This window comes from Heteronotia binoei, chromosome 16 (assembly GCF_032191835.1).
Source record: "Heteronotia binoei isolate CCM8104 ecotype False Entrance Well chromosome 16, APGP_CSIRO_Hbin_v1, whole genome shotgun sequence".
Taxonomy (NCBI): domain Eukaryota; kingdom Metazoa; phylum Chordata; class Lepidosauria; order Squamata; family Gekkonidae; genus Heteronotia; species Heteronotia binoei.
The window spans coordinates 36,874,314-36,901,340 of record NC_083238.1 but is presented as its reverse complement, the minus strand read 5'-3'; the positions used below and the strand labels follow the sequence as shown (position 1 = coordinate 36,901,340).

Genomic DNA, 27,027 nt, shown 5'->3' with positions numbered 1-27,027 from the left:
AACAGGAATGGATAGTGAAGTACAGGAACATTCTGAAGATTTCAAGACATCCAGAACCATTAAGAAAACTCCCTCCCCGTTGGTCTATGTACTTATGACTGATGACATCAGTGAGACGAGAAAACCTGAAATGGTAATGTCTGATACAATCACACTTAACATTAATGAACCTATGGCTGATTTGGAAAGCAAAGAAATCAGCAAAGGTATGGAAACCCCAACAACAGTAAATAAATACTCTGATGAAACAGAAGAGGAGATGCTGAATAAAATTACTGAATTCAAACCTGAGATAAAGGAAACCCCTCTCCAACTGGAGGGTTTTGTTCCCAAAAACAAGGTGTCATGCCCTCCTTTCTTTGTTAATGAAATTGAATCTCAAGAAGTAAATGAAGGGGATAGCTTTAGTTTTAATTGCCATTTCAAAGGTTATCCATACCCCACAGTCACATGGTATAACAATGACAAATCTTTACCACGCAACCAAGAATGCACTATTAATACCTGTGAAGATCATTCTACTCTGACATTCTCCACAGTTGTCCACACTCAGGAGGGGTCCATTACATGTGTGATTGTTAATGAACATGGAACTGCTACAACTACAGGTCAGCTAAAAGTGAAGGTAAAAGAGAAACTTGACTCAGAACCACTCAATCAATGTAAAGTTGAAATATTACCAGAGTATACAGAAGAGGAGGAAGAACTCAGTTTAGCTTTTGACTATGTGAAAGAAGACAAAGTAGTTTCAAGCACAGACAGTAGATCTACTCTTCTTCTTCCACCAGTTAACTGGGCTAGGCCTACTATATCAAATCCAGACTTGCTTTCGCTTCCCGTGGAAATAAAAATAACTGCTCCAACTCCAACTCCAGAACAAGAAGAAGAATTTAAAATAATTCAACCAGTTGAATTTATACCTGAGGAACCTATTGAAGAACCTTCTTCTCCAGGAGTAAAACATAAATTTAAATTTTCATTTGATGTAGTCTGTAAGCCCCCTGAATTCATAAAAGAAATTCAGCAACATATTAGGTGTCACGAAGGGGAGTCAGTTGTGCTTGAATGCTTAATATCTGGGGAACCTCTGCCAGTTGTTACATGGCTTCAGAATGACAGAGTTTTGATTCCTACTGAACATTTTTGCTTTGAAGAGAGGGATTGTATTTATAGCCTGAGTATTGGCAAGGTTTCCATATCTGATGCTGGCACATATAAATGTGTTGCTGAAAACAAAGCTGGTATAGTTGAAACAGTTTGTGATCTTTCAGTAGACCCAACTGTAAAAATATTTGATAACAAAGTAGAAGATATTAATCTGAAGAGTTTCCAAACTCACATAGAAGTACTTCAAGGAAATATTGCACAAGATCATGCGGACAGTTATTCCAAATCTTCAACAGGACAAATGGAAAGCCATTTTAAGGAAAAAGATGATTCTGTAAGCCAGCAGTTCCACAGCATTAGTAAAGAACAGTTCATAGAAGCACAATTTGTACCATCTGAAGAAATAAAATCTCAGTTGCCTAATTATCTCGATGACATCATGAAGTCCCTACTTGCTGATGAAAGTGAAAACACAGATTTTGAGATTCCAGACAAAAAAGAAATGAAAAAAGAAATGGAGCAAAAAGTAAAAGAAGAACAAAAAGAAACAATTGCTTCAGGAATTTTATCTGGTGCTTCACTTGCTTATGAGCTAAGCGACCAATATATTGAACAAGTGAAAAGCACTTTTGAATTTGCAGCTACAGAAATACCAAGTAGCCAACCTGAAATGGTTGTAGAGAGTCATTCAGAAAGATATAAGTCTGTTACTATAGAGGAAGACAAATTGGAAAGCCGTGATTTAGAATATGAAGTAAAGAGTGTAAAAGATAAGGTTGATCTCTTTGAGAACAAGCAAAAGATTCCTGAACATTCTAGTTTTACAGAGTTGAGTTCTCTAATTAATGACAAAAGAGTATCTTCCATTAAGGAAATATCTGTGGCATCTAAAGATCAGTCACTCATGCCAGAAAATACGGAACCTTATTTAGAAAGTGATCGATGTGTATCATCTCAAAATACAATACATGAAGAACTGTTTTCAAGAGACATCACAGAAACACTGCCCAAGGAAGTAAACAAACAAATTGATCATTTTGAGCAGGATCTATATGTAGAGGAATCTGTTGATTACAGTTTTTCCAGTCCTATATCAAAGGCAATGCAAGAAGACAATGATATCCATGGGAAAGATCAGTGCATTACTAATATATTAAACAAGAATTCTCAAGATGTAGTGACCCTAGGAGGGACAAGTATGAATGATGAATTCCAAAGTGAGTCTAGGCTAGAACAACTTGGCTTCGGGGAGATAAACAAACAAAACCTGCAGACAACCATCTGCAAGCAGCAAGAAATGTCCACAGTAGAAAAAGAGCAAGCATTCAGAAGCTCTGATTCTGAAAACAAAGGTATTTTGATCCTTGAGGGGGAAATTGCTAGCTTTGGTGAGGGAAAAAAGAATGAAATGGATCGTGATGAAGAATTGTTAGAAAAAGTAAAAGTAGATAGCCCTGGATTTGTATTTGATTTGAAACAAATGTTTCCTGTTGGTGACACTGTGGATAAGAATATACAAAATCAAGTTGAAACTCAACAACCCACAGATCTCTGTGCAATTTCTACCACTCTTGATATATTACTGGATGAAAAGCAGACTGATTCAGATACAAAACATTTTGAAAAAGAACAAAGCAGACTTGAACCAGAGGAAATATATGCCAAAGATCAATATTTTGTTTCTGAAATCATAGAAGCTGATACAAGCAAGAGAACAGAAGCAGTACAAATCACATCAGCTCTAGGAAAAAATACGTATTCTAGTCAAAGTATTTATGATGAGAATGAACTTACAAAGGAAGTAAATCATGGCCAAGAAAATACACTGTGCCTAGCGGATAAAGAATTTGATTTACAGCAAGCTTCTTTAGATACTGAAACTGTGATTGAAAAGCAGGAGGAAATCATTGTCAAAGATTTTTCAAGGTTTGAAGGAACAGATACCAGTATAGACAAAACAAAAGGATACACCGAGGCAGATACATCGCTTGTAGCAGAAGAGGTATATTATAATCAGGACATTTCTAAAAAGAGGGAGCCAATAGAGGAAAGTATATCTGATGTAAAGCATCCACCCAGACATATAATCAATGATAATCAAAACCCGGAAAATATAACTGCCAGAGATTTATATTCTGATTCTGAAGGAGTGGAAGCAGATGCAGGCAAGACTATAGAAATTGCACAGAAACCACCATTGTTTTTAGAACAAGAAAATGTTTCCAGTAAAATGTTATCTCAAAACAGTGTACCTGTGAAGGCAGAATATAGTATTAAGGACCTGGAGGAAGAACATTTGTTAAAACAAGCTCAATCTATTGTTGAAAATATAATTCAGGAGCAAATTAGTATTCAACAAGAACAAATGCACATAAAAGAACAATGCTCTACTTTTGTAGAAAATAGTGGTGAAAAAGAAGTTACATGTGAATATTTGGCTGCTGAAGGCACGGAAGCTGACATCACAGAAAAAGCACAGAAAAGTATGTCATTTGTGGATGAAAGAGTATATGCTGGTCAAGATGTTTCCAGTGTTATTGAATCTATGAAGGAAGAAAGCAGAGAAAGAGATTCATCATCTGCCCAAGAAAACAACATTTTCGATTCTCACTTGCCCCAAGAGGCTGCGCAACCAGAAGAAATATATTTAAAACATATCTATCCTACTTCTGAATTGATTCAGGTAGATACACAGAATATTACAGAAACATCACAAAATAAGACAATTGTTTTTACTCAAGAAGATTCACTCTCTTTGGAAACCAAGTTGGAAAAAGAAAATGAAGAGGACCGTGCACCCCCAGAAAATGAAGAAATTAATTTAAAATTAGCTTTTCTGAATGTAGAAAACCAACTGCAAGATCAAAAGTCACAAGAAGGCATGTCTCTGAAATCTCTGTATTTTGCTTCTGAAGGGATGGAAAGCTTTCAAGGACAGCAACAGGCTACCACTCAAGATATTTCTGATGACAATGAAGTCCTAAATAAAACCAGTGGTCACAAAGAAGGGACTCCATCCCAGGAAAAAGAAGTACAAGAACTGACATTTGATCTAAAAGCACATGCTGCTTCTTTACCACAACAGCTGTTGTTGAAAGAAACTGAAACAGCCCAAAAGGAAGCTGTGTATTCCTTTAACCTGAAGTCACTTTATGAGATGGGGGCTACAGAAACAGAGAGTTTCATAAAACTCCTACGGGATGCACATGCATCGGAAGAAAAAACTTCTCTTATTGAAGAACTTCGTCGGAGCTATAAGATACGAGTGGAAGGAAGGGATTCCCCAGAACAGAAGTTCCAAACAGAAGCAGAGCTGTCAGTAACAGAGATGCTAAGGAAGGCCTTAGAAAGTGCCGGCCTTCTCACTGAAGAAGAACCAGTTTCAAAGGATCATTATGAGTATGAGAGAAAAATTTCTGAAGAGGAAGTGATGAAGATGCCCGATGAAGCCTTTATATGGGGACAGGCAGAACCTGCCCCTGTGACTCAGTATTTTCAAAACTTAGTGAAAGAAATGGGGATGTCTGGGCATACTCCAGAGAGTATGGTTCCAGAAACAGATAATTTCATATCTGATTTGAAAAAAGCCGCACATGAAAAAGTCTATCCTGACAAGCACAAGGCAGAAGAAAAAGCAGATCTTGTTGAACACATCTTTATTAAAGGCAAGATGAGTTCTTTATCAGAGACAAGTCCCAACAGTTCTTTACATACCCAAATAACAACTGAGGAACAACATTCTATTTCTCAGGGACCACCAGACAAGGAGCTCTCCTTTGCACAGTACCTTCTTTCTTTAAAAAATGAGTCACCTGAAAGCCAGGATGGACAAACTGGAAGCTTTAGTAATCTTACAGAGCAAAAGCATGGTGCAAAACCTCAGCTTGATGAAGCAAAACAATATGAACATACAAAAATTGTAAATCCTTCTCTAGGAGGCCGAACAGAAGGGGCTATTGCAGAACCCACTGTTCAAACTCAAGAGCTGCCTATTCCTCCTGATGAAGAAGCGGATTTCTCTCTTACAAAGTATTTGCTTGTAGCTGGAGAACAGGAGACTCCAGATGTCAAAGAGCCCAAGAGTTTGATTCGGGAGGGTTCTATCACTTCCTTGGAGGTGGAAGATGTAACATTTAGCACTGTTTATGATTATTACAACCAGCAACAAGAACTGATGCGTCCTTTTTCACCCGAGTCTGAAATGTCTATTGATATTGATAACGCTAGCGGAGATGAACTGGTAGAGTCTGAGAAATTTTACACACCACCATCATCTGTGGAGAATTTTGAATCTCCCATGTCTTTTGATTCTTATCATACACCAATTGGCAGCCCAGAGCGATACGCCACACCTTCAGAGGAGCCCAATTCAAGGATGGCTCCATCAGATCTAGTAAGAGCAAGTACACCACAGGAACGTTATCAAACACCCAGTGGGTCTCCTTTGCAAGAAAGGAGCTCTTCCATTGAGGAGTTATGTGCTGAAATGTTTGGCACACCTTGTGAAGCATTGGAGCCAAAGGGAAATGAAATGCCTCCAGCATTCATTAAACCACTGACTAAGAGGAAGATCTATGAGAATAGCACATTACGTTTTATTGCAGAAGTCATAGGCACCCCTACACCTGATGTGAAGTGGTACAGAAATAAGTCATTGGTTGAACCAGATCAAAGAGTCAGAGTACAAAAAGAAGGTGATATATGTATCTTGGAAATTCGTAACATTCAAAAAACAGAGGGAGGAGAATATATGTGTCATGCAGTAAATATCATAGGGGAGGCCAAAAGTATCACACAAGTAGAAGTATTGCCCCCTGATGGGAGAGCTTTAGCTCTTCCGCCTCCAGTAACTCATCAACATGTCATAGAGTTTGATATAGAACCAGGCACAGCTTCACGAACACCTTCTCCCCAGGAAATACTCCTTGAAGTAGAGTTGGATGAAAATGAGATTAAGGAATGTGAGAAGCAAGTCAAAATAGTTACTGTCCCTGGGCTTGTTTCTGATAATCAGAGTACAATAGTATCTCTAGATGTTCTCCCTTTATCTCTGGTGGAACATGCCATGACTTCATCTGGGAAAGACAATGAAGATGTCAAAATTGATTTCGAAGTCACTGAGATGCCCCCACGCTTTACCACTCCTTTTTTTGACCTAGAAGTCCCAGAGAAATCTGAGGCATTGTTTCAGTGTACAGTCACAGGCTCTCCTATGCCAGCAATCCAGTGGTTTAAGGAGAATAAGTTAATCACTTCAGATGCTTTAAAGTATGCTGTGAATAGTGAGAATGGAAGTTATAGTCTTAAAATTCAGAATGTCAGGCATTCTGATGGTGGCATATATTCGTGTAAAGCTGTAAATACTGTTGGAGAAGCTATATGCAAAAGCTCCTTAGTTATAACAAAGAGCGAGAGAGCTCCTGCTGGGGCAACCGGTGGAGGTGAAGCAGATACAGATGTGGGTAGTGAAAGGCCTCAAAAGATTGCTTTGCTTGTTGATAACACTATTCAAAATGGCACCCAGACAGAAATAGAACTAGAGTTTGAGTTTGAACGTGACAGTGATGATTCTCAGAAAGCTGTTAGGCTGGTAGCTGTAACAGAACAGGAGCAAGAGGAGGAAGGCGAACCTTGTGTAAACATTAACTTTGATGTATTTGCTGAGCCATCTAAAGAAGAGCAGATTGAATTTAAAGCAGAGAGTACAGACAGCTGCAGCTTTGAATTCCAGGTCACAGAAGCACCTCCAAAGTTTATGAAACATATTTCTGATAGTGCTTCTTTCCTGGGTAGCTCTGGATGTTTCCAGTGCCTAGTAGTTGGTTTTCCAAAACCGACTGTCAGTTGGTTCAAGAATGGGACATTGATTCATGGAGAGAGGTACTGTGTGGAGGAAAGTCAATCGGGCTGTCACAGTCTGATGATAAGGAATTTAGTACAAAGCGATGAAGGGGAATACAAATGTATAGCAACAAACAAGGCAGGGATGGCCCAAAGCACTGCTTTGTTAACAGTCTGCTAAATTCTCTAGTTGAAAACTGCATTTCTTTTTCATAGAGGGGAGATTGTGTACTGTTTAAAAGATCCATGACAATAAACAATGTAGCATTCTGTCTGGATGCTTCCTGTATTGTGAAGCATTCTTATTAGTGGAATTCACTGGCTTATACCAATGAACCATGATCTTGAGAGATATAGTGGGGAGATATAGTGGTGCTTAGATCTTATTCATGGCCACAAAGCAGTATGAGTTCCATTGATTCTCATCCCTTGTAATGACAATATCATTGTCACCCACCATCTTTGTGGTAATGTGTAAATATTGTGTTATTTAAAGGTGCATTTGCATTTTCCCTAAAGAGTTCTTGAAACTTGCAGTACCTCCATTTTTATAACTGACCCATTTGGAATTGTATGTAATATGCATAACTGTATTTTCAGTACAGTTGTTAAAGAATTCAGAGGTTTCTCCCTCACAATGTTGTATCAGAACAGAACATTGTCTCTTGAACAGCTCCTGAATCTTTATGACATTTCTCTCATGACAAAAATCCACTGAAATAACCTGGATTTGCATTAATCTCATTCCAGTACGAATAAAGAATAACACAATACCAATTGAAATAACCTGATCCAAGACCAAGCTGACCTATGTGAGAGTTATGTCACAAAGAACTAAATAGAAACATCGGGAGCTATTGATCTTTTAACAAGTTAGAAGCACCGGAAAGCTTGAAAACAAGTGATGTAATTTAAATCAGACAGATGTGAAACTAGTATAAACACATCCTGTTTCATCACAAAATTGCTAGAAAGATTGAAACTGAAGCAGCGGTTTCTGGTATTAGATTATGTTTCAGGTCAAACCCTGATATGCAGCAATTGGGTTCGATCCAGCCAGCTTTTCTGCTGGTTAGTAATGGAGGAAGTTCCCCGTGATCACCCAAAAAGCTACGCTGGGAATCATGGGACCTGCACAGACAAAAGACATATGGGATGGTGGCTGTAATTATAAGAATAACTGACTGGGCAGAAAAGCTGGCTGGATCCAACCTATATTTTGATGTAATACCACATAGTTATGAAGACAGAATAAACAAGGAGACACTAAAAACTATGCATGTAGTTTTTCACTACTTTCTACTGTACAATTTTTATGCAAAGAATTAATTAGTGTATTAAATGTATAGGATGAAGTGATCACTATCTAATACAAGCCTAATTAAACTAACCGATAAATGAAGATAACCTTGTTTAAGCTACAGAGAAGTTAGATGGAAAAGAACATAATAGAATTTATGAAATTCTGTCGATCTCCTGCAAGCACACACTCAGAATATACTTCCTTTGACTTCAGGCTGCTTATTATTATTACTATTATCATTATCAACTCTAATATTTTAAAAGAAGCATGATTATTTATATTTAAATTACTGCATTTATATACTGAGTTATGTATATGCATGCAAATATTTATATCTTAAATATGAGTGGCTTTTGGAACCACATAATCCCAAAAATTGTCTCTGTATTAACAGGGATCCCTAATATATCTCAAAGAGTGAATACTCTTCTAGTGCAGTTTTGTACGGAGTTAATGGAGTCTAAACCCATTTATCTGAATGGGTTTAAACTGGAGTAATTCTACATGGGATTGAACTGTTCAAAACAGGGTAGCATCTGAAAAAATTCTCTTCGCCCCATCTGTTTTTTTTCTTTTCTTTTTTTCAATTACAACATAGTATTTACTGTATAAGAACTTCCTAGAGAAAGTTCAAGGTTTGGTTTGAAAGACATCATAGAATCATAGAGTTGGAAGGGACCTCCAGGGTCATCTAGTCCAACATCGTTATTCTTATAGCTATAAAGAAAACAGCCAAAACAGTTCATTGGCTAAGAACTCCATAAAATGTTTTGCAAAATGTCACCTTTGCTATGAGTAAGAGCAAGCATTTTGGGAGATAACAAAATCACTCATGCTTAATAGGGCCAAGAAAGAACTTCTGGCCTAAGTGATTTGAATGCTAAGCAATTGTTTTAGGCTGAAAATTTTAGACTATTTTTCCTCATTACTTCTTCATTTTATGAATTTGACACTTCCGGATAGTATTCAGATGAAAAATCAATTTTAGACCATCGTGAGAGAGATTGAGATTGAGACTCCTGTGTGTCAAACAGTGAAAAGAAAAGGAAAACAAGTTTTTCTGTCAGTGTTTCCTGCCTAGCACTTTTGTCTCTGTTGGCTGAAAGCAAATTTTCAGATGTTATAAAATACTTATAATAAATTATCAAGCATCTTTGGTGAAGAGGGGAAAATTGTTTCATTCATTGTTTTAGCCACACAATACATATGGAAATACAGGGTATTTCAGCATTCAGGATGACCACAAAATAAATACAATAGGCATTAAAATAATTTCAATAGTAGTAGCTAAAATGAAAGACTTAGAAAACCAACAAAAGCAGACATATTAAATAGTAAGGAAATGGAAAGAAAAGAGAAATGAGTGTCTGATCCAACATTGTGCTGGGTAGAAATATAATATAATCACTGTGTCCATTGTCATTCCCTATGCAGTCAACTAGCAATTCTGGAGTTAGTGAAGTGCAGCTATCCCTGTTATCTTAAATAAGAATAAGCAATGTATGTACTCTACTGTCTGAAATCACAGCTACAAGGAAGATCAGATCCACATCTCTCATATCCATGAACCAGTCTCGCAGTATCTTTGTTTACATGTGGATGGCCTGATCCTGCAAATCAGATCAATGGTCTCTGCACTGTATTGGAAGCCCAGAAAACCTCTGTAAGGCTAATGTAAGTCTCCGTGTGACCATCAGCCATTAGTGGTATGAAATGAAACTGGTCTTAGACTTTACCTGGACATCCCAAAAAGAACCCCCCCCCCCCCCACACACAAACATATGGCAGAGATAATAAGGCCAGATGCAGGGCTTTTTTTGGTAGCAGGAACTCATTTGCATATTAGGCCACACACCCCTGATGTAGCCAATCCTCCAAGAGCTTTCAGGGCTCTTAGTTCAGGACCTAGCTCCAAGAGGATTGGCTACAGAGGTGTGTGGCCTAATATGCAAAAGAGTTCCTGCTACACAAAAAGCCCTGGTCAGAAGGAAGCACAGAGTCCTAGGGAGCAATCTGTTTCTATCTGAAAATCAATTAGGACAGATTCTATTTCTGCTTTCCAATCCCAATCATTATTTGGTAGGAGAAACAGTTGTACAGCTTCCAGAAGTGCTCCCATTGTTCCATCTCAGTCTAAAGCTTTTACTTTTTTAAATTTAGCCGCACAGTTCATAGATGACTAGCCAAGGAAACTGAGGCTAAACATCATAAGATCTGCAGAGACTGCTTCAGTAACACTGATGTAAATCCAAAATATTTATTTCAGTAAAAATAATCACTGGACGGCCCTCATGAAAGCAAAGCTGGGGAGATGGACCTGGATCTTCCAAAATGAGAATTTAAGCTACTTTTTTTCAATGTCAACTCCAATGTCTTGTTTCCTTAGTTACAGAGAACTTTAAAAAGAGGGTCTAAAGAGTTTTATGTGTTCATATTCAATGTTACGTTAATGCCAATGTACATACTGTTTTAATAAAAGTATAAAATAAAATACTCTTGCTTTTTCATCATTGAACCAGCCTTAGTGAATTAATATATGACCTTTCAAAAGAAAGTGAAACTGAAAGCACACAGTGAAATGCTTGATAATCTCATAGCCTTTATATACAAACCTTTCCTGGTTTAAAAACAGAACACTTGAGACAGAAGAGCTGCAACGCACAAATGGCATTCTTCTTTTCACATAGCTAATTAAAAACTAGCTTCACATAGGAACCAGCCTCGCAGTATCATGCCAACAATGGGCTGAATCTAGGTATCCTTCCTCTGGTGAAGGACTCTTCCATTCATCAAAACAGGCATTCTTGGCAATAAAGTAATGATTTACTTTGCCCCAGCACCTCTTCAAATAAAGGCACAAGGAGGCAATTGGTCAGCTGAACAGTAGCCACTCAATGGGTGATAACAGGCAGGCATTTAGGGGTGGATCAAAGACATCCCAAATCAGGCCCACTCAGAAAGAGCTGTCCCGAACTCTCCACATGCTCCCTGGCAAGGCGGCCCCATCCCGTCTGTGAGGTGGCTTGGCGTGATCAGACAGGGGGGTGCCTCAGAGGCCAGACTGCTTTTTTTGCCCCCCAATGACTCATGTGCTGAAGTGCTCTGGGCAGTTTTTACCAAAAAAAAAAAAAAAGCCAGAAACAGCTTGTGGTGGCTGGGTGGTTTCATATCACAAATGTTCCTTGCTTGCGTACTTCCCCATCCAGATGCCGAAGAGGTGAGTGGTGTGCGGCTCAAAAATTTGCTACCACTTCGACAGTGGTAGCTTTTTGAGCCGCTCTGTGGCTGTTGGAGGATGGAAGGAGTACAAGATGGGGCCTGGTGGCAGATGTTCGCTTTTGCAAGGATATTTTGGGTTGGTTCCTGAGGCATCTCTGAGCCACCCCTAACTGCCCATCTGTTATTACCCAATGGGAAGGTATAATGTTGGCTGTTGATCTGCCCACCCTGTCTAGATTATTGCAGGAGTAGTGAGTTGCCATTTGGAGCCAAGCAGGAATTTTTTTGGGGGGGGGGGTCCCCCTGACTGGCAGTGGGGTGAGCCTTCTTTTGCCTGCTTTGTGATTTTTGAAGGATGAGGGTGTAGATTTTACATTAATCAGGCCCAGTCACAGACTGTTTTGGTCATGACTAGTTTAGCAGGGACAGTGCAGGTGGGTGCAAGGATGAGCTGCGAACTTCCTGAGCCACTGGATATGATGAAGGGCAAGTCCTGAACAGATCATCACTGGCATTATGGCGGAATGGGGCGTGGGAAGGAACACCTTTGGTGCTGAGCAAAATTTTTACAAACCTGGCTTATAGCTCATCAGCGAAGGGGTATGGGGCTTGGCACCTCTCAGAAGAAGAAAAAGATACTGGATTTATACCCCACCCTACACTCTGAGAGTCTCAGAGTGGCTCACAATCTCCTTTACCTTCCCCCTCCACAGCAGACACCCTGTGAGGTAGGTGGGGCTGAGAGAGCTCTCACATAATCTGCCCTTTCAAGGACAACTCTTGTGAGAGCTCTGGCTGACCCAAGCAACCATGACTAGGCTGCCTAATGCAGCCTGCCCATTAAATATTAGCATATTTAATCATTTTAATATAGATCAGCTAGTTTTCATAAATTAGTTAAACCATACTATGGTCTTGTGTCTTTATTGGGGGTGGGGCTGAGGCAAGACGCTTCCATTCATTAAGGGATTTGTCTTGCTTATAGAAGGCATCTTCCACTACTTGAAATTGTTATACATGAATAGAAGACTTTTCCCCATGAATAAAAGATTCATCTGCCATTGATCCAATCTTTTGCTTCAACACTGAACATTAAGAATAGACTTACAAAACATGAGAATTTTATATCGCTCTCATAGGGGTGCTCTATCAAAGATTTCCTATAAAAACTTGTATATTAAAAGCTACTGCCTTTTCTTAAATATATATTTTCCTTTTTTGTGTCAGCAGAAGCTCTCTTTCAGCTACTCATATATTTTGAATCATGGTGTTAATTGTTCCATTGAGCTTGTCTTCCCATCCTGAGAAACAAAATCTATCCTGAGAAACAAAATCAGAATAAATTCAGTATATTTTTTGAAATAATGTTCCCAATTCAATAACTGAAATCGTTTTGAAGACATGGAAATTGTTAGTGTGAATTTGATAGCACACAGGACTCATTGACATACTAATGAAATTGAAAGCTCTGAAAACACTGAGCTTTATGGCCTGTCAGTCAGGTTTCTGTGCAACCAAGTCATACAATACTTTTCAACTCTGGAGAGGAATGCCTTCCATTTTTGCAAACTGTTGTATTTTCCTTTAGGATGAGTGAGGAATTTATCACGTGTGAGGTGTTGGAAGAGTTTTCCATTGCAAAAAGATTTATTAGGAACTTGATACTTGCAATGGCTGCTTGATCCACATACCCATGGTGGAATAAAGCTTTCAAAAGTTTCTATTTCTGTTTCTTTTCCTCTTAGAGAGAGACTGTTATGCAGGGGGGTTTTGTAGCAGGAACTCCTTTGCATATTAGGCCACACCCCCCTCATGTAGCCAATCCTCCAAGAGTTTACAGGGTTCTTGGTACAGGGCCTACATTAGCTCCAGGAGGATTGGCTACATCATAGGGATGTGGTCTAATATGCAAAGGCGTTCCTGCTACAAAAATCCCTGATTTTGCACATGAAACCAAAGATGCTACCAAGCACAAACATGAATGCTCTCTAGACCCGGTGAAGCTCATTATGGCAGACTGAAATATACAACATTCTGCCATCACTCAGCTTCCAACATTCTTACTGTATGCTTCTCCTGAAAAGTGTGAGAACAGAGAGCACACCAGTTAAGTTTTATTTTGATTGAACTCTTAAGTCAAGACTGTTTTATTTTGTTGATGTCAGTGGGACTTAAGAACATTCTAATCTTTTCTGGATGGGATCGCTGTAATGAACTGCAAAGTTTACTCTGAATGTCTCTGGTTTTAATTTAGTTTCAAACTTTCAGAGAGTAGTTGTGTTGGTCTGAAGTAGAATAGCTCAGTTTGAGTCCAGTGATACCTTAGAAACCAACAAGATTTGGGAGGTATAAACTTTTGAGAGTCAAAGCTCTGATGGTTAGCTTTGACTCTCAAAAGCTTATTCCATCAAAATCTTGTTGGTCTCTAAGGTGTTAGTGGACTTGAATTTAGCTGTTCCACTTTCAACAGCCATCCTACATCCTGAGGACAAACATTGTCAACCACATAACTATGTTTATGTGAAGGTTTCCCCCCTCACTTGAATACAATGGTTATCGTCAGGGCTTTTTTTGTAGCAGGAACTCCTTTGCATATTAGGCTACACCCCCCTGATTTAGCCAATTCTCCAAGAGCATACAGGACTCTTTTTACAAGGCCTACTGAAAGCTCTTGGAGGATTGGCTACATCAGGGGGGTGTAACCTAATATGCAAAGGAGTTCCTGTTGCCAAAAAAGTCTTGGTTATCATTACTTTGGACTTCCAGTGTTCAAAACTTTGCCTCTGACAATACATCTACAACTTTAAATATATATATATATATATATATACATGTGGGGAAATATATGGTCGTTATTTTGCCTTTGGTTTATATGCAGATATTTGCTGGTATTCATTTCCTTTTTAAAAGGGGACAATATAAATGACATTGCCTGATATGCTCTTCTATTGATGTGAATGTTTTAATTGTCTTGCTATGTTGCAGCCATAACATGAGTGCAACAAAGGTGTTGTTGAAATGGTTTAATTTGTTGATATAATCTGGCTCTTCAGATGTTAGGACTCTGTGCAGAGCTTTTTTTGTAGCAGAAAGTCCTTTGCCTATTAGGCCACACACACCTGATGTGGCCAATCCTCCAAGAGCTTGCAGGGCTCTTAGTGCAGGGCCTACTGTAAGCTCCAGGAGGACTGGCTAAATGAGCAGATGTGGTCTAATATGCAAAGGAGTTCCTGCTACAAAAAAAGCCCTGACTCTGTGTATCAGGAGCCTGCAAACTGCATGTTTAGGAAGGATACACATGGTTGCCATGTTGCCTGAAAGACACAAAGATTTTGCCCATGTGTATAGCCTCTGTACACACACTACACCAAACCCTTGTTTCAATATTTTTCTGGTCTGTATGCACTGAAGCTGAAAATCTGCACATTACCATTTTCAGACAACATTAGCAACTATACATAGTGGCAGAATCTCCATGCAATTTCTGGCCTCCTAGTATACTTAATTGTAGCATCTTAAGAGCTCTTTAGATGCAATGTCTCAAGAAAACATTTTAGTAAAATTAAAATGGTTTTTTCCCCATACAGAGATTTCTAGCTCTATTATTGTGTCTGCTGAGGAAGAAAGAGTCGAAAGTTACAGCAGCGGCCTGCAATTATCTGACAGAGAAATAACACTTGAACTTAAACCTGAAAATTCAGTTTATTCAAGCAATTTAGAGGTTATAAAGGAGAAGAGTAGTGTTCCATTCTTCCTCAAGCATGTCTCAAATGTTGAAACAAGTTTAGGAGATTTAGCTAGGCTCTCCGTAACAGTTACTGGGATCCCAAAACCACAAATACAGTGGTTTTTCAGTGGGGTTAAGCTGACATCATCAGCAGATTACAAATGTGTATTTGACGGTGACAATTACAGTCTCATTATTCTTTCTGCTCAATTTAATCATGAGGGAGAGTATACTTGTATTGCTAGTAATATTCATGGAGAGACTGCATGCAGTGCTTATCTGAAAGTAAATGCTAAGGAAGTTAACAGAGAACTGGCCACTGAGACTTGCACTGAAAAGACCATAAGACCTCAACCACCATCTTTTGTTAGGAAATTAAATCCAATTCAGACTGTGCAAGGTGCTGCTGCTGTGTTCACATACAAAGTGACTGGCGAGCCATCCCCTGAGGTTCAGTGGTATAGGGACGATACCCAGATTTCCCACAGCACACATCATACCATTGTTCATAATCCCGATGGCTCTGGATCATTAACAGTGAATAAGTGTCAGAAAAATGATGGAGGCTTATATGTCTGTAAAGGAATAAATCCCTTTGGAGAGACTACTAGTAGCGCAGAACTTCTTATTCTCATGGACACCTCTGAGGAATTTACATATAACAAACAGAAAGCCATGCATAAGAAACACACTAAGACATACAAAGAAACTGTAAGCGATCAAGCCACTGAGTCTCGGTTATATGCAGTTAAGCTACCTGGTGAAGTTAGGCTGGATGGACAGCAAGGGATGTATACAATTGGAATAGAGGACAGGCATTCACTTCATAGTGAAGAGGTAGATGCTTTACATATGGCTTCTCACTCAATGGCAACCATACAACAGGAAGCCCTTCTTACCCAACAAGCAGCCTTGCTTGAGACTCATGAGGTTGAGGAAATTGTTGATACATCATCACAGGCAAGTCAGAAGGTAGCCACTACAGCTTTTACTGCCAGCGAAGTGAAAGAACACCTTGGTTTTCTAGAGCAACACCCTGAACCTATCGAAAGCCCACCCATAACTGAATTGCCTGGTTTCCAACTCCACCAGCTGCTTGATACCTGTTTACCTGTTGTAAAAGAAATACACCAGGAAGACAAAGAAAAAGATCTAGACATCAAGCAGCCAAAAATAGTCAAGTCAAAATCTGTGAAGGAAGAAAAATCTCAGTTTGCCTCAGTTATTTCTGAGGAGAAATACATGGTAAGCTCGGGTGAATCTATTGCTCTCTCAGCTCCAGCAGCTGGTGAAGTTACTCCAGCAACTGAGCCCAAACAACTATTGTATATTCCAGGGACTGAGGGTGTCCAAGAATTTTCTAAAGAAAGTGCTTTGGTAGTTCAAACAGAACAGTGGGACAAGAGCAAACTAGTGCAGGAAGAAACCAATTATTTTCAATCTGTTGTAGCAGCAGAACAGTACAAGATAAGTGAAGCTCATACTAAGGAACTTGATTGTGTTGATTCACCTGAAGAAATTAGCCCAACCCTAGAATCATCAAATGTATTATACGTGCCCACGATTGACTCCAAACAGGTGCTTCCAAAAGAGTCCACTTTTGATACAATAACAATAGAGCAGCAAAAGGGCTCATTGAAGCAGAACAGCCTTGTAAAAACAGCCTTAATTGCAGAAGAAAAGCAACAGCTCTCTAATGAGCATGCAGAGGATATTCCTAGATTAGACAACCCAGTAATAGCAGAAATCCAACGAGAAGGCAAAAAAATATTACATTTGCCCAGTGTACATGGGCAAGCCATCCTACCTAGCGAAGGGCATTTTAGTCCTGAGGTACCACTGGAGGCTGAAGCAGTCTCTAAGAAAAGCTTGAATTTGATGTACTGCTCAGCAACAGAAGAACAAGTGTCCACCATATATGAAGATACTAAGCAGTTTCCAGCTCTGGCTGAGGCCATAACCATTATGCCTGTTAAAGAGCCCGTTTCTGTTCTGCATTTCCAGATGAGCCAGACTGAGGCAGTGTTCACAAAGGAGGGCATATTGGCTTTACAAAAACCAGAATACCAGACTGCTTTGCAGAAAGCTGAAATGATGTTTAAACGTGCCATGACTTCTGAAGAAAAGGTCCAGATAGTTGCACAGACATTGAAGACCTTTCAGAGCAGTGTTACAGGTGAAAATTCCACAGCTGCAGTGGAGCCTCAGCTCCGAACATGTCTGGCCACTGTTTCTCAGGATATTCCGCTACCCAAGGAGCAAATTCTCCCTGAAGAAAGACAAGAGCAGAAGGCCATCTTGAAAAAGGAAGACTTCCAAACTGTTCTGCAGGTATCAACTGTGACTGAAGAGAAGTCCTTGGATACGAGATGCATTGAACCCTGTGACGATATTCAGGTTGTGAGCTGTGAGGTGATATCTGAGCCCAGACTGCCTTCAGAATCCACGTGCACTGAGGAACAAGGTGTTCTGATAGAGAGCGCAGCTCTATTAGAAGCAGCTGAGCAAGACTTTGCAGCGCGAATCCAAGAAGGCCAGTCAGTCAGGCTTCCGTTATCACTGGAAGAAACACAACAGTTCAAAGAAGAACATGCAGAGGAACTCACAAGGTCCGAAGCTGAAGTCTTACGGGCACAGAAGCAGCCGCAAGTGATCTTGGATGTGCCCCAAATTCATGAAAAACAAGTCCTTTCTAAAGAACACCAATTTCTAGCCAAGCCTCCGATATGCTGTAGTTCAGATATGACGGCTCAAATAAGAAAAGCCCTGAAAGCCGCTCTGACAAGTGAACACTGCCTGCTTTTGTCTGACTCATTAGATGACATCGCAAGTGTTCAGTTTAAAACCGTAAAGGTAACGAAAGAACCTAAATATATAACATGCGCCTGCCTAATTACTACAGGAAGTTCCAATCCCATAGAAATAACTCTCTTGCTTGAGGGTGTGTATTCTCATTCAGCTGACTTAAAAACAGAATTAGAAGCTGTGTTTTATTCTATTGTTCATGAGGAAAAACATATTCTGATATCAGAAGAAACCAGTGCTGTGGTACCACCTCAACACTATCAATTGTTTATTAATTCTTCACCATTCCAAGAAATGCATCTAGTTACTATTGCTGATACCCCTGTTCAGCAGCAATCAGTTAGTAATATTAGTGGTTTTCCCAGCCCTCTGAAAGCAGAAATGAGAAATGAACCAAAAATACACCTAGAGCAGTCTGTGTCTGTTCAAGAAGTCAAAACTGTTACTTTACAGGAACCAATTAAAGATGTAGGCACAACCGCTCTCACCCATGATGTTCCTGTAGCAGCTGTCCCAGATGAGAAACCAAGAGGTGCTTTAAATCTGAAGGAGAGAAAAGAAAAACTTTTGGAGGAAAATGAACAAGAGGCACCCACAGTTAGGGCCTGGGAACAACAGGGTAGTATAGTGAGAGAGAATTGTCCCATCATTCACAAAACTTTTGTGGACACTGTGGTTGAGGAAGGTGACACTGTCAACTTTACCTCAGTGATAACCAATGTCCAAGTGGTGAATTGGTACTTTGAGAGTAAACTGATATCTTCAGGTGGTGAGTTCAAGTGTTTGCAAGATCATGACACATACACACTAGTAATCAACCAAGCATTCAAGGAAATACATCAAGGAGAGTATGCCTGTGAGGCACTGAACGAAGGTGGAAAAACTACAACATCAGCGAAAATCACAGTTGTAAAAAGAGGTTGGATTATGGGGATACCATATTGCTTCCTTATTCTCACTGGTTGTCTAACCAAATCAATTAAGTATACGTATTTGTATCTCTGTTATCTTTATGGATACAGATATATACTTCTTTAGTGCATCACTAATCACACCACCCTCCTTTCTTTTTTATATTTGTACTTTTTCTTTCAATTTCTCAAGTTACTCATTCACATCCCTCCTTCCTCAGGTTTTAAACATTCGCAACCTTTCATTGTTCAGTAGTGCTATGAAATTAACTGTCATGATCTATTCCGTGAATGATGATTGCTAAAGAAACATCCTTTTGATTTTAAAAGGGTGCATGGCTCAGCCCTTTCATCCCCATATCCACAGACCAACATGGTTCACTTTTCTTTTTGTGTCCATTGTTTCAATAAGTCTTGGAAATCATCACACCATTTTGAGGAGAATGTGGCACATTTCATGTTTGCTCTGTTTCAGTGCAACCTAGTATATTTCTACCTATATCATGTTGTTCGCATGTCTCTAGTAGTCAGTAGCACTTCAGAATAGCTTTGGATTTCCACTGCGCACTGCAATGTAGTCCTTGGTAGTCTGAGCACTGCTTACGGTTGGCTTCCTGTTTTTTGACCATCATTTTCCTTTTCAGCCACTTTCTTTGGATTGTTCATGAAACCATCCATCCCATTTCCGTTGATCACTTTATTAACAGTGATTTGGAATGTACACTGATATGCACCACCTAATTATTTTCCGTACCAACATGGGATGGTTATAATTATATTTGTTTGTTTGTTTGTTTCTGATTTTAGTTGCACCAATACTGAGGAGAAGACTGGAATCCCAGGAAGTAGCTGTCAGCCATGTTGCCAAGTTCATCTGTGAGATAGAAATGGCACCAAACGTACGGTTTCAGTGGTATAGAGCTGGGCGGGAAATCTATGATGGTGACAAATATACTATCCGTACTGCTAATTATACATCCACTCTTGAAATCCCAAGACCTCAAGTAGTTGACTGTGGTGAATACAGTTGCAAAGCTTCAAATCAGTATGGCAGTGTAAGCAGCATGGCGGTCTTAACAGTTACTGGTAAGTCTGATAAATAATTGAATCTCTTTTTTTATTGCTGTCTTAATTACCTGGACATGCTTCTTTATTATCAGTGGTATAGTATATTGTAAGCTACCTAGAAAAATAATTGCACTCATTAGCTTGGATCCCATCACCTTTTTTGCTCTCATCCAATTCCCCTCCTGATTTTTTACCCCTGTGCCACATGACTTTTGCTCACACAGAGTAGCCTTTTTGGTCAGCACCTGTGGTAGTTGGTCCGACTGGTAGTTATTATTTTGATATTATTTTTATGTATAACCTGTGGCTTCCCTTTTGGTATACATGGGAAAAAACAGTGGGCAATTCTCCCCATGTTCATCATTTATATATCTGCTGGAAATTGACTCAAGGAAAAATAGTTGGACAGTGGTCAACTTAATTTTTAACCAATTTCTGGCTGTTGTACTAACAGATGATTTTGGACCATGCAAATATAAAGTGAGAGTGGGTGGGCAGTATTAGGGATGGAGGGGATGAAGAAGAAAATGAATCATGGCCAAAGACTTTTTGAAAACCCTCTTTTTCTGTCATCTTCACTTATAATCATTCTTACGTTCAGTAACTTAAGTATCTTCAGCTCCTTCAAGAAACTATCACTTAAATCATTCATCTAAATTATGAGATTTCTTGGATACAGCTGATTTATCTTGCTACTTATACATGGAGATACCTGTGATGGCAGAACTGTTCAGCAGAAGAACCATCTTAAAATAAATAAAGAATATGTAATGGGGTTTCTTTTATATTGAAAACAAGATATTGGTTAAAGATTTTAATGTTATTTTTGTAGAATTATATGCATCTTTTTTAATAGAATCCATGTTGCTGGTTAATGCATGAAATACACTTAAAATAATCATTCGAGAAATTAATTTGGCAACAGAAACACTCTTGTCTCCTGAAATTCTGGCTTTTAAATCAACTAGCTTTAAAGTTTTCATACCACATCCAATGATCTTCATGAGAGTAACCATAATGAGTATTTTCGACTGTAGGGGATCTTTGTTTCATACTGTTCTTAACCAGTGTAATGTGTGGGTATGGGGATAGCATATCTTCCCCCTTTGTCTTTCTTTGGCACTGATAAAAAAAAGTAGTCGTATTAGCCAATGCAATGTCAACTTTGCATCATTTGTTTTGCAGAAGCGTTTCCTCCAACTTTTCTAACCCGACCTGAGTCTCTTACTACTTTTGTGGGTAAGACCACCCGCTTCCTCTGTACAGTGGCAGGCACTCCAGTGATAGACACGGTATGGCAGAAGGACGGCACTGCCATTTCTTCTTCGGAACACCGCAAGATAACATCTGCAGACAACAAGCACACTTTAGAAATAACCCACCTTACAGTAAATGACAGGGGAACATACACTTGCAAAGCCTCAAACAAGTTTGGAGCAGATATCTGCCAAGCGGAACTAGGTATCATTGACAAACCACGTTTCATTAAGGAGCTGCAGGCTGTTCAGTCTGCAGTCAATAAAAAGATACACCTCGAATGTCAAGTCGACGAAGACCGGAAAGTGACAGTATCATGGAGCAAGGATGGAAACAGAATACCTCCAGGCAAAGATTACAAGATTTTCTTTGAAGACAAAATAGCATCCCTTGAGATCCCTCTGTCTAAACTTAAAGACTCGGGAACATATGTGTGCACTGCATCGAATGAGGCTGGAAGCAGCTCTTCTTCTGCTACTGTAACCATCAGAGGTAAGGCAAGCTTTGCTCTAAATTTATGCTTTTTTATCCTCTTATTAAACAGTTAAGAAGTAGGCAGTCAAGTTTCAGAAACAGATTTGTTCCGTCATTCTTCAAAATTGGTGTGCTGTTTCTATGTCCATAATATCAATCTTTTACAGGTGTCCATGTCTTTATTGAGGCTTATTGTCTGCCTGACATCAATGTGCATACTCTTCCGCCATTGGCTAAAGTCTATGTCATTTTATTTTTTTTCTCCTAGGCAGTTCTTTAAATCCTACCTATCATTTTTAGAAAACTACAGGTATTGGAATGTGGTCCGAGTTTGCTTCTAAAAAGCTTGGCTTGTGATCCTTGTGTCAAATTGCTTTTGCAGGGTATTGTATTTCAGGAGTCTTTCTTTCTTCATTCTTCCTTTAGAGCCACCATCGTTTTTGAAGAAAGTGGACCCCTCTTACTTGTTGACTCCAGGAGAGTCAGCCCATCTTCAATGCAAAATCAAAGGGTCTCCTGAGATCCAGGTGACGTGGTTCAAAAATAACAAGGAAATTAGAGAGAGTGATACACACAAGATATCTTTTGCCAGCAATGTGGCTGGGTTAGACATTTCCAATGTGAAAGTTGACGACAGTGGAAGTTACTCGTGTGAAGCGGTTAACGATGCTGGCAGTGACAGCTGCAGCACTGAAATTGTTGTCAAAGGTTGGTTCATAAGGCCATGGCCAATTGTCTTTAGGGGTACTCTATTCTGCATGTGTATCATCCATTGCTAATACTTTATTGATGCTTTGATGATTTTATAGAACCCCCGACTTTCATCAAAACTCTTGAGCCGGCTGAAATAGTGAGAGGATCAAATGCCACTCTTCACTGTGAGGTTGCTGGTACTGGACCCTTTGAAATCAGTTGGTTTAAAGACAAGAAGCAAATCCGCAGTAGTAAAAAATACAGGTTGACTGCCCAAAAGTCTCTTATCTCTCTGGAGATTTCTTCATTTAATAGCGCAGATGTTGGTGAATATGAATGTGCTGTAGCAAATGAAGTTGGAAAATGCATTTGCAGTGCGTCGTATATACTGAAAGGTCAGTGGGCAAAAGTTTTTGAAAAATCTTTTAACATAGTGCAAAATGGGGGAAACACTCTTTCTTTATCACAGATGGTTGTCTTCTGGCAATTCTTTCTCTTTGTGTGTCTTGTTAGCCTACTACAGTGATCCCCAACATGATACCCATGTGCATCATGTTACTCACTGATGGATTTTCTGGTGCCCGTTTGCTTCTTCTTGCTTTCTCCAACTTATTAGAACAGCAGGTGCTTCAAAAGGACCCCAGAAGCATCACTTTTTTAATCTACAGGGAGCACCAACTGAGAATAGTCACTCTACTGAAGGAAGATGCTTGGCCTACTACTTCCCAGCATTTGTTTCCAGCATCCCATAGCAGCCATTTTTTGTTGATGTCAACTCCCTGTTCTCACAATTCCAGATGTGCTCAAAAGTTCAACAAGATTGAGGACCTCTGGCCTATAATAGCTGCTACCATATCCCTGAATCTAGAAGAAAAGTCAGAGACCAGATTTCACTAAAATTAATAAAGCTGGTTTGAAATGAAAAACCTACATTAGCCAGAATTCCTATTTACATAACATGTGCCTCTCTTTAGTTTTACCACTTCCCTTCATCATTACTTACCTGTTCACATTTAGGAGTAAAAAGGAGAGGGCTCAAAGTTACATGTAATAAAGTGCTCTCACACTTCCACCTGATAAGTGGAACCTAATCTAAATTTATTCATTTATTGACATGTATCTAAGAATGGATTAATAACACTGAGCGCTGAGGAATTTCCTGGCCAGAAGTGTGACAGTTAGACAAAGTCCCTCACACTGACTTCCTAAATGGGAAATGCTTCCTTTTATATAACAGAACCACCCCCAGCAGGCCAATCCTTCTTACATCCTTCAACACATGGTTAAATATAGATGAAAATATTTGTTCCCACCCCCACTAGTATCTTGGCTCTGGTACAAAGGAATTACAGCTTTAGCTACAAAACAGAAGTCCTACTTCCTACATCACTCTGAGAACCAAGTCCTCACCTAATGTGTTCATCCTTGATCCTCCCTGATTTCACTCTTCAGGTAGAGTAGTTTAGCCAAACACCTTGAGAAATACCAAGGGTTTACTTATCACTCAGTAAGTAACCTGCCTTCTGCCAGGATCGGATCTACATGTTTTTTGAGGGGGGAGAATTAAAAAATGACGCCCCTTATGGGCCATTCTATCTTATGGTCCATAGAATACAATGGACTCCATAACCAATTTGGCACCCCCTGTCCGTCGCCACCTGGGGCAAGCACCCCCTCTGCCTCCCCTAGATCCGGCCCTGCCTTCTGCATCCCAGACTTGAGCAGCAACAAATTTCCTAACCTGCTCCTGGAGACAGGTGTCCATAAAGGCTGTTGAGACTGTGGGTTGGATCCATGCCCCCTTGCTTGCAGAAATTACTTCCCTGAGCAGAAGGTGATTGTGCTTTTTGCAGATCTCCTCTTCCAGCTGCAGTCCCTCTGACTATATCCCACCCCATTCTCAAAGGACTTCTGGGAGCAATGTTGGGAGAGCACAGTGTTCTGTGGTATTAAAGGACTGGCAGGAAACCCTCATTCCATATGTGGAATTCCACTGACAGCAGTGTTCCCTCTAAACTGAGTTAGTGTGAGCTAGCTGACATGTTTTTAGCCTCCAGCTCACACATTTTTCTCTTAACTCAGGTAAAATGACCCCAGAGCACAATAATTTATGCAGTAGCTCACCACTTTAATGCCAGTAGCTCACAACTTTAATGCCAGTAGCTCACAAAGCAGAATTTTTGCTCACAAGACTCTGCAGCTTAGAGGGAACATTGACTGACAAATCTCCGGATCTTGCCCTAGCTAAAAGAATTTTCTTTAATTTTCTTTTTTTTTTAAGTTGAAATGTAGCACCTAGTTGTAATGCGTGAAGCAGTAATAATAGATGAGTTGTTTTTGTCTCTTTTCCCCCCAAATTAGAACCTCCATCTTTTATTAAGAAAATTGATGACGTTACAGCGCTTGTAGGAGATGCAATTATCTTACAAACAGCTGTGAAAGGATCAGATCCTATTTCAGTAACGTGGATGAAGGGGAAAGATGTTATTAAAGAAGATAACAAAGTCAAAGTGACCTTTGAAAATGGCATAGCGACTCTGCAAATCTCAGATGTCCAAATTAGTTCTGGTGGTAAATACACATGTCTAGCTGAGAATGACGCAGGAAGTCAAACATGCTTTGGACAATTAGCAGTTAAAGGTCAGCCTAGGAACATTTTTAACTTCACACAGTTCTTCCTTTATTAGGAGGGTATTTATATTTGCTCAGTAATGACCACTATTTAATTTTTGTTATAGAACCTGCCACCATTCTTGAGAAAGCAGAGTTAATTCAGGTAACCGCCGGAGATCCAGCTACTCTGGAATACACTGTTGCAGGCACTCCAGAGTTAAAAACAAAATGGTTCCAAAATGGAAAACCTCTGGTTTCTAGCAAAAAGTACAGAATCAGTTTTAAGAACAATGTTGCTCAGCTAAAATTTTATGCAGCTGAACTCCAGGATAGTGGTGAATACACCTTTGAAGTTGCCAATGATGTCGGAAGCAGTTCGTGTACCACCACGGTTACTGTGTTAGGTTGGTACCTTTCTTTGGGGCTAAAGAAAACACAACTCTACTTTAGAGCAAAGGGAAATAAGGAAAAAAATCTTATATATTGGTTTTCTGTCTTTGCTGTACTTTAAAACAGATCGTACCCTTCCTCCATTCTTCACAAAACCCCTGCGGAATGCCGACAGTATAGTTGGGGGCTCTTGCTGCCTCGATTGCAAAGTTTCAGGCTCTCTTCCGTTGACTGTTTCTTGGTTTAAACATGACAAAGAGATCAAAACCAGTGCCAAATATTCTGTACGATATGAGGATGGTTCTGCGTCTTTGGAAATCAAACACTTGGATACCAATGATGTAGGGGTGTATACCTGCAGAGCCACAAACTCGGCAGGAAGTAAAGAAAGCCGTAGCACACTGACTGTAAAAGGTTTGATGTCCTCTTTTGCTTTCTCTTCTTGGTGTTCTTTTCTAACCATTTCTCCCCCGTGCGGTTTAAATTTAAGCTACTGAAATCTTTTAAACTATTTCTTTTTTGAACAATATCTAGAGCCCCCTAGCTTCACAGCAGAGCCAGAGACTCAAGAAACAGTGCCTGGGTCATCAGTGCGTTTGAAGAGTGCCTTTAAGGGAACAGCACCTCTCTCAGTACAATGGTTTAAGGGTGATGCTGAGCTAACAACTGGTGGAGCTTGTTACATCTTGACAGAAGCTTTGTCGAGTTACCTGGAACTTTATGCTGTAAAACCTGCAGATTCGGGTGCCTATACTTGCAAAGTCAGCAATGTGGCTGGTTCAGTTGCGTCCAGTGCAAACTTATTTGTGAAAGGTTTGCATTTTCTTTCTCTTACAACAATATCTTTGAGGGGGTGACCTAAAATTCTGGTCTGTTGCTCCTTCTTCTTCTTGAACTTCTTTCTACCTCTCTTTATAATAACATTTCTTAATTCCACAGATCCTGCAACCTTTGTGGAAAGGCTCGAACCATCTCAGTTGTTTAAGAAAGGAGATTATGCCCAGTTAGAATGTAAAGTCACGGGTACCCCTGAAATTAAAATCTCTTGGTTCAAGGATGACAGGGAAATTAAAGACAGTGACAAGTACAAGACGTCTTTCGTGGGCTCCACAGCCATACTCAAACTGTTGAAGATTGGAGTTGAAGACAGTGGTGAATACACGTGTGAGGCGAAAAATGATGCCGGCAGAGACACTTGCAGTAGTGTTGTAGAAGTAAAAGGTCCGTGTTGAAGCCCCCTTCCTCCAGATTTCTCAGTATTCTGTTGCACCTTTAAAAAGGTTCCAAAAACAAATAACCAATTCCCACTCTTTCTCTCTTTTACTATAGAGTCACCTTATTTTACCAAACAATTTGAACCCAGGGAAGTGTTGAAAGACTCAGATGTTATACTGGATTGTGAGGTGTTAGGTACACCTCCCTTTGAGGTCTATTGGCTAAAGGACAACAAACCTGTGAGAATCAGTAGAAAACACAGAATAACCACTGAGGATTCTTTGATTAGCCTCCAGGTTTTTAAGTTTGACTCTTCAGATGTGGGTGAATACCAGTGCAGAGTGACAAATGATGTAGGAAGCTGTGTTTGTAGCTCTGAAGTAACTCTGAAAGGTTAGTAGCAT

The 27,027-nt window shown here is 39.7% G+C and overlaps 1 protein-coding gene across 1 annotated transcript in view; it reads left to right on the top strand.

Annotated features, from left to right (window-relative positions):
• The window catches only part of TTN (titin), a 356,828-nt gene that overhangs the window by 81,908 nt on the left and 247,893 nt on the right, over positions 1 to 27,027 (top strand). The window contains exons 45-54 of the mRNA XM_060257371.1: positions 19,721 to 19,999; positions 21,167 to 21,730; positions 22,139 to 22,420; positions 22,522 to 22,800; positions 24,767 to 25,045; positions 25,144 to 25,422; positions 25,535 to 25,822; positions 25,943 to 26,221; positions 26,348 to 26,629; positions 26,738 to 27,016. Coding sequence (XP_060113354.1) covers positions 19,721 to 19,999; positions 21,167 to 21,730; positions 22,139 to 22,420; positions 22,522 to 22,800; positions 24,767 to 25,045; positions 25,144 to 25,422; positions 25,535 to 25,822; positions 25,943 to 26,221; positions 26,348 to 26,629; positions 26,738 to 27,016 — 3,090 coding nt within the window. The remainder of the gene's footprint in view (positions 1 to 19,720; positions 20,000 to 21,166; positions 21,731 to 22,138; positions 22,421 to 22,521; positions 22,801 to 24,766; positions 25,046 to 25,143; positions 25,423 to 25,534; positions 25,823 to 25,942; positions 26,222 to 26,347; positions 26,630 to 26,737; positions 27,017 to 27,027) is intronic.